Source organism: Haliotis cracherodii, unplaced genomic scaffold (assembly GCF_022045235.1).
Source record: "Haliotis cracherodii isolate W230 unplaced genomic scaffold, xgHalCrac1.p SCAF_5, whole genome shotgun sequence".
Classification (NCBI taxonomy): domain Eukaryota; kingdom Metazoa; phylum Mollusca; class Gastropoda; order Lepetellida; family Haliotidae; genus Haliotis; species Haliotis cracherodii.
The window spans coordinates 22,930,874-22,939,164 of NW_027266308.1; the positions used below are offsets into that span (position 1 = coordinate 22,930,874).

General features: G+C 42.6%; 1 protein-coding gene across 2 annotated transcripts; it reads right to left on the bottom strand.

Annotated features, from left to right (window-relative positions):
* Positions 1–2,688: 2,688 nt before the first annotated feature.
* LOC139443265 (caspase-8-like) lies at positions 2,689–7,042 on the bottom strand. 2 transcript variants are annotated; one of them, XM_071224237.1, is made up of 5 exons: positions 6,926–7,042; positions 5,434–5,712; positions 4,685–5,046; positions 3,930–4,314; positions 2,689–3,449 (listed from the first exon to the last, which is right to left on the bottom strand). In XM_071224237.1, the coding sequence occupies exons 2-5, from the start codon at positions 5,702–5,704 to the stop codon at positions 2,689–2,691; spliced, it is 1,779 nt and encodes a 592-aa protein (XP_071080338.1). In that variant the 5' UTR covers positions 5,705–5,712; positions 6,926–7,042. The 2 variants fall into 2 exon arrangements, with proteins under 2 accessions (XP_071080338.1, XP_071080339.1); XM_071224238.1 differs by having other exon boundaries at positions 5,434–5,716.
* Between the last annotated feature and the right edge of the window lie 1,249 nt (positions 7,043–8,291).

An 8,291-nucleotide genomic window follows, 5' to 3' on the forward strand; every position in this document is an offset into this window, starting at 1 on the left:
TCCTTTTTCCATTATTATGTTATTTGTATCTAAGGTCATACTATGAGGTGTAGCAGTATCACTCGAGGTACATGTGGTTTTGAGCTTCCCGCGTAGGTTTTACGCCACAAGTGTACTCCCGTGTGACACTGCCATAATGATTAATCTTACCGACATGTTTAAATATGACATTGTAAAAGATTTGTAAAAGACTTAGCGAATTAAAACAAATTCAAAATTGATAGAAAACAGCTGTTCAATTGAGCTGAGGTTAACTTGTGCTATGTCAGGTAACTATCATTAACTCGGGAAAAGCGTGCGGCTTTTTGCTTCGAGGCGGGGTATACGGGATATATTCTCCCGCTGGGGACACGGGTAGCTCAGTCGTCCGAGGAGCCGCAATTCGCTTTGCAGAGTTGCGTCCCTTGGGTACGCCAGAAACCTATGATTGTGGGTTCGAATCCTGATTCGCTCCGATTACGTTCCGCTTTGTCAGCACCATACTCGTGCTCGTGGGTTTCACCGAAGTGGTAAACGTCCAAAACCTGCATCACTTCGGGCTTTCCTCCCACATTAAGCTGACGCGCCGTGATATAACTGGAATACTGTTAAACGCGGCGTTGAAACAACTCACTCACTCACTATTCTACCGCTGAGTAATGTGTTTCCCTCTAAGATCAGATCATTCTGACAAAGGTATGATATATATATATGCGCCGTTCATCGATATGGTGGGATACCCGTGAAGATCCGGGTTAGAATAGGTCTTCAGCAAACCATGCTTGTCGTAACAGGCGACTATATTTGTCGTAAGAGGCGGCTAACGGAATCGGGTGGTCGGGCTCGCTGACTTGGTTGATGCATTGCATCATACCCCGTTAGCGTAGATCGATGCTCATGATGTCAATCACTGGATTGTCTGGTCCAGACTCCATTATTTACAGATATGTATCTGCCTCGCAGATATACATGTAGCCCTTTATACAACCGTGTCAGGGTGCCCCGCAGACATACATGTAGGCTATTATACAACCGTGTCAGGGTGCCCCGCAGACATACATGTAGGCTACAATACAACCGTGACAGGGTGCCCCGCAGACATACATGTAGGCTATTATACAACCGTGACAGGGTGTTCCGCAGACATACATGTAGGCTAATATACAACCGTGACAGGGTGTTCCGCAGAGATACAATATATACTGAAACGCAAAAGAAACGTCACCCCAAGTAACATTGCATGAAAAGTTGTCATTTAAATATCTGGGTAATTTTTGTCAAAGTTTCTAAAATTTAACATTACCTTGTCCGGAAAAATTAAATTTGATAATAAAAAAATAAAGCAGATGACAATAAAACCGATCACCCAAACGCATCAAGGCAACGGCCATGGTAACGTGATGTACGTGACTTCCGTGCAAATTGAAATGTACATGCGTTCCCCCATTTCTTGCCCTATAAAAATCCACCCAGATCGGATAACCTTCATTCGTTATTGAATTGCTACCACATGCCAAGATTGACAAGAAAACAGCGAAACCAAGCCCTTGGGCGACTGCAAGCTGGACAAACCGCCCGGCAAGTAGGCAGTGCATTTCAAGTCCACGTAAGGGCCATATACAGGCTCCAGCAACGGAAACAGACCACCAACACTACAGATGACCAACCACGTAACGGAAGACCAACACAGTGGGAAACACAGCACCAGCATTGGCGCTATCAAGAATGGAGAAGAGTCCTCTTCTCACACGAGAGCCGTTACCTAGGTGTATAGCAAAGAAGCAAATCTGCCTTTCGTTCACATTGTATCATATATTTTTCAGGTTGTTTCGTCCACTGAAGATGTTGTCATTATCAATGGAGCGGTTAAGTGTCATATACACGCTGGCAGTCTCTCAACAACAATGTTTCAAAACAATTATAAGCAGCTGTAATAAAAATATATTTATTAGTAGGATATATAAAAGTGTTTGTCCTACAATCGTGCTGCTCAGTTGGTTTGTATTCAATCCTGCGCTTGAGAAAGTCGTTGTTGTTGAACACAATGTGGGTATGACACGGATATGTGATTGAGGTGACAGTTTTCAAGCACCTGAGTGATCTTGATGATGACAGTCAGTCGCAAACTGGGCATAAGTTTCATTTATTTACTTTTTCAATCTTGTCATTTGATATATGAATATTTACACACCGCCCATATAATCTTCTCTGGCGATCTTAATATACCCCTAATAACCACCAGGTAGGTAGTTTCATTCTCCCAATGCCATGCCACCAGGATCTGTGACCATACCATCAGGATCGGCGACTTTCCTAATAACATATCAGGATCTGCGACTCTCCTAATAACGTCAGGATATGCGGCTATCATAACAACGTCAGGATCTGCGAATCTCCTAATAACATCAGGATCTGCGACTCTCCTAATAACGTCAGGATCTGCGACTCTCGTAATAACGTCAGGATCTGCGACTATTATGAATAACGTCAGGGTCTGTGATCTGTGATTCCAGTGATATCCCGTGAGTTGTGATTTTCTTAAAGACCTGGGATCTGGGATTTTACTTATCATCTCAAGGTCTTTGATTGTCCCATACCAGCAAAGTCCACACTCCCTCTAAGACCCGTGAAGATCCGGGGTGGAATAGGCCTTCAGAAACCCATGCTTTCCGTAAAAGGCGACTAAGCTCCCTCTAATCCCCCACAAAATCATGGATTCTCCTCCCCTAAAGTGTCCGTGGACGCCAGACTGGGATAGGGCCACTGTGGATCACTTGTCAGGTACACCTTCTTTGTCAGAGTAAACTGTGGGGCGGGCACCTGTTTATATGATTCCCATTTGTGACCCAATCGTATCCTTGCTATTTCCTTGTTAACCATCGACAGGCAACTCAAGAGGTCCTGCTGATCACCGTGGCTGTCTAACGTTCTGACCAAAGAAGTGACGAAATAACTGCCATATTTTGTATTTCTGGCACTGCTGTATCCCTGAACGGTGCTGTGCCCAATGATAATGTCGGCTTCATCAGCAGTTGAAATATCCGATTTGTCATCCTGAACCAATTCACTCATGAAATTGTCTCCTCTTGATGCTTGGATGAAGAACATTTTGGGTTTGCCTGCTAACGTTGGACACTTTGATGCGTGGAACATTGACGTAAGATCTTGCACTTTTACTAGTTTACCATCGCTTCCAGCGACACCGTATTCGGTACCATTTGTGAGAATAAAACAAACAAACGCGTCGTACTCGCTGTGATCTTGTTCGGCATAGCTCGTTAGTTTGTTCATCATATCGACTGACGTTAAATCTGTTTGTAAATTTATGGTGAACTGGAGTTTAGTGAACAATTCACTCAAATTTTCTTCGTCCATGTCCACTCCCCCTCTTCTTGTCGGGAAGCCTTTCTTGAAGCTTTTATTGTTGATAATGACACATATGCCTCTAGGAACAGCTGTCATCTTGTATTCTGAAACAAAAAACCCACAGAAATATTGCAACAAGGCTTCAAACATTGATACTTCGAAATCTCTGTTTAAAAAAATTGCCTGTGTAATGTAAAAAAAACCTGTTGGATGTTATCGGAGACAAGCATTTGCACAGTTGGACATAAAACAGAGTCAGTGATTATTGGTGATTTCAGCATCAGTCCAGAGCTGTCACATGTGTAAACTAAACGGTCGGGTCAAAAAAGTGTAGTCTTAAAAAATGGATTTGACCAAAATATAACCGTGACCAGAACGTTGCTGGGCTGAAAGGCCCAAAAACAACTCTCATACCCGCATCAAATACATCACCGTCGAATAACCATTCCTTGTTTGTTTCATTTGTAGCCACCATCAAATATGGGTGTATACATTCTTTTCCCCGGCAGTTTATAAATAATAAACATTCCAAAACTGTAATGTTCATGTATTGATGTATTATACGCAACTGAACGACAATTTACCTTCCTCAAACTTATCTGTTTGGAACGACAGATCACCCATTATATTTTCAATTTCTTCGATCTCAAAAGAATCTGTCAAGCAGCTCTCATATTCACTGACACTGCCCTGTGCAGTGAAGACTCTCTCTGGTGTTTCTGGAACACCAGTGTCCTGAACGTCGCGAGTGGGACAAGAACAGTTCAAAGTGTCGCACTCCTGTTGTTTAAATTCCTTGTGTAGATCAGGATACTTTTTAGCCATGGCAGCAATGATGTCTTTGTCGGGCACCTCCTTCCTAAGCTCTGTCCATTTGGTATTGTTGGACATTCCAGAACTCTTGAGGTCGCCAAACAGAGGAATTTCTATAATCTTTTGTTGTAGCAAAGGAGTTGCCACTCTTTTGAGCTGTCAGTGTGAAAACAGATATTTCTTTAGAGACTAAAGGTGTAGTCATGTTTAGATAAATGTAACACTTTTAATAATCACGAAAAACAAATTTCACTATGTACTATATTTTATGTATCAGCCGTTCAATAACATTACAGAATCTGTTCAAAATGTTCATCATAATTATTTTAGCTGATGGTCACCTATTTGATGAGGGCCCAGGAGTAGTATGTGCTAGATGTTGAGAATAGTGCAGTGAATGGGGATTTTAAAAGTAAATGATAGGGAATTATGGCGACATCTACATTACAAGTGACATAAACGATTTTCTTGTTGGAAACCTGAATATTGAAACAGTCAATTCCTTTTATACGAATACCTTCCTCACCTGCACATATTTCCTGGCTCTACAGGCCACACACTGTTCATCCTCATGCTCCTCCTCAAGTCTGTCCAACTCTGAGATCAGCGCCTCCGCTACGTGAGGGTGATCCTTCCTCAGGGCAGGCAGCAGGAGGCGGTGGAAGTCCTCAAAAGACAGACGCCCCACGATGTAGCTGAAGAACTCCTCGTTCTGACCTCTCCTCGAGTCTTTACCTCTGATACTGTCCTTGTCTGACACGGACATCACATCCGATGCTAGAAGGTCATCAATGATGCTGGATTTGAAGAGTTCAAGGTCACTTGTGAGCAAAGTGTAGCAGTTCCTCAGAGCCTCTCTGTGGATATGACTAACCTTTGACCTCTTTTCTGTTAAATGAAAAAACAACAACCCAAAACCAAAGTAATAAGGTATTCATTAGTAATGCGGTATTTATATCATTTGGCACATTGTCTCAGTTTAATTCATGTCTTGCTGGTAATGTGATGAATTGACATTTTGCATCTTTCATAAAATAACATTTTCGCAATGACTACTAGGGTTGATACATGAGAAAGGCTGCACACGAAAAAGTAGAAAAAATCAACTTCTGAAATCCTTCCTGTTAACCTCTCCACCATGTCTCCACATCTTATAATGACTTTTTTTAGACACCAGAACCTTGACAAAAAACACATGTCTATGAGTTAGTGGAGGTTAAGATATCAGCTGAATTATCATCTATTCATTAACAGTATTTGATGTAAAAAACAAACCAAAGGAGTCTTTTGTGTGGAATCTTGAGTTGATCTGTTTTTCCATCCGGGTTATCGTACTACGCATCGTCTGGGAATTCTGCTCGCCTGTCACTTGATGTAGCTTCTGCATATACGTCCTGAACCGCGTCTCCACCTCCGCCAGTGTCTGTGACATCGTCTCCAGCAGGAACTGCTCGACCTCAGACACTCGCTCCTCGTCATCGGTCGTCTCCACCAGACTCCGGACAAACTCCTTTGCATAAGGCAAGCGTCTCTTCTCCGTCGTCATCTTGGTGCCTATCTTAAATAGATGTGAGGATAGACATCAATATATCTACAGTCACAGGCTAACATAGAACACGTGCAGGGCAGGACGTGCTTACCCTTTTCGCGAACATTTAGTTTCAACATTCATATAATTTTCACCGGTATTTTGTCTATCACGCACGATGGCATTGGGACTGGTTATTCTTGCGTTGGCGTTTCATATTTCTGTTGTACTTGCAGCCAACCAGTGCATTATCTAACCAGTAGGTTAGGAGAAGCAATCAAACCTGACACCGCGGATGCTCTATAACCATTAAATTGATTTATAATTGATGAAATCAGGTTTAAGAACTAGTAAGTTATAAACGGTTTGTCAGCCAACAATCCCATTACTACAAGTGGAAAATACCCAACAATCCCATTACTATAGGTGGAAAACGCCCAACAATCCCATTACTACAAGTGGAAAATGCCCAACAATCCCATTACTACAGGTGGAAAACGCCCAACAATCCCATTACTACAGGTGGAAAATGCCCAACAATCCCATTACTACAAGTGGAAAATGCCCAACAATCCCATTACTACAGGTGGAAAACGCCCGAGGATGATTTATATATATACGTCGATAACATAACGTGAGTTAACGGTTATATAACAGGTCAAATACCAACATTTGCTTGAATCATATCGATCGTAATGTAAAGATTAAAACAATCGATAAGTTTAAGGCTGGCATATTATGTCGGCGACATCAAGAGTAGAAATACTCAATGTAACTATGCCAGCTGTCTTGACCTTAGCCCAACTGACAAGCAAGCCCAGATTTACACTTCCGTGTGTAAACTAGGCGAAATCGATAGGTATATATAGTTGTGAGGTAAGGCTTTATAGTAATGGACACGAAGATAGGGCTGGGAACAAAACATAAGGGATGGGATTGTGTTTTACTACATATATGCATACGGGCATATTTATTTTCTCATACTAGATCAACCTTACAGTTCGAATTTCCCTTTGTCATCACAGCTAAGTAGAACACCAACTACCCTGTCCGGCCCAGTTTCTGCAAGTGGAGAATGTATGCATACATTCGTCTACAGAGTGTATTAATACAAATTAAGTGAGACATGCGTGTATGCGTTATGCTGTTGTTCTGTTTCATGGTACACAACGTCCTCACTGCAAGTGCTGGGCGAGTACTCGCGAGTTAGGAACATGGCGATCAGCGATTAATACTCACACTGTCAGTTTCACGGATCTGTGCTGAGTAAACCAGGACCCAAGGACACGATGACACGAGGACAGCTCAGCTGGAAGAACACACACACGTGTAACTTTCACCATGGGTCGTGGGCTATTAAGATGCATGCAGACTTTCCATTTAGCGCTAGGCATACCCCATGACTTGTGCGCTCAGTGAGCGCAGATTATATAGGTCAGAGGACAAGGGTGTATATCTATTTAAAGAACGGTTTACGTGTGGACCAGTGTCGCTTCAGCTGTTGTGGTATGCGGTTTTCGCTGCGTCAAAGTTCCGCTTCAACGCTTTGCAAAGTCATGTTTATTAACAGTGTACTTGCATCGCGATGCCTGTCGGAATACTGCTCCATCGTACCTCTATTATTGGTATCCTAGCAACATAGTCTCATTTGGTGAGTATATCTACCACGGTAACACAGGCCATAGTGGTGCTCCAAGGCTGTACTGAATACTAAGTCCATGGGTGTATATAATTCTGTCCTTATAATAGTCAAGTGCAGATTAGAGGACAGCACAGACTAGTAAAATCCAGTTTAACCTACCGGCTGCAAGGTCAAAACCTGACATAACCAGCTGAAATGTCTGTGCCCCCCTATCCCCCGCCATGGATGCTGCCACCATCCTCCTTGCCCTGTCTGATTAATAATGACCATAGATGGCTGGGGGTATTATTTCCCAACTTTAACTTGGCAGGTAAAACTGTGCTTTGAGGGTTACTAGGGGCACGAGGTGGAGATAAAATGAACATAATTGTGCACATCACACTCAAGCAATGAACTCAGATACACACTAGAAGTTCTTATCTAACGATACTTGACAGTAAAGCAGTATGCATGCATCACACCACATTTTCTGCATGCTGTTCACCCCCGTGAAGATTCCGGGGTAGAATAGGTCTTCAGCAACCCATGCTGGGCGTAAAAGGCGACTATGCTTGTAAGAGGCGACTAACGGGATCGGGTGGTCAGGCTCGCTGACTTTGTTGATGCATGCCATCGTATCCCAATTGCGTGGATCGATGCTCATGGTGTCAATCACTGGATTGTCTGGTCCAGACTCGATTATTTACAGACCGCCCTCATATAGCTGGAATATTGCTGCGTGCGGCGTTAAACAACAAACAAACAAACAAAGCATGTGTGTTCATATGATAAAACTATACCTGACAACACAGCCCCCGTTTTCCACCCATCAGTTTATTTCTTCACACGTGAGACCATTTTTGAGTTGGATTCCATTCTGTGTATAAACAGTTTGTATCAGTGCTCATATGTTTGTAATGATTTGTCCAATAGCCATATGTCAATAATTGCTATTGTGGAATGTAATTATAGAACATACTATTC

Bases quoted from the DNA above. Each gene is read 5' to 3' on its own strand.
- LOC139443265 (XM_071224237.1), bottom strand. From the start codon at position 5,704: ATGACGACGGAGAAGAGACGCTTGCCTTATGCAAAGGAGTTTGTCCGG. The intron at 5,047-5,433 runs GTTTGTTTTTTA...TTCATTTAACAG, and splicing joins CCACACAAAAGACTCCTTTG to AAAAGAGGTCAAAGGTTAGT. The intron at 3,450-3,929 runs GTAAATTGTCGT...TTTTTGTTTCAG, and splicing joins AACAGATAAGTTTGAGGAAG to AATACAAGATGACAGCTGTT.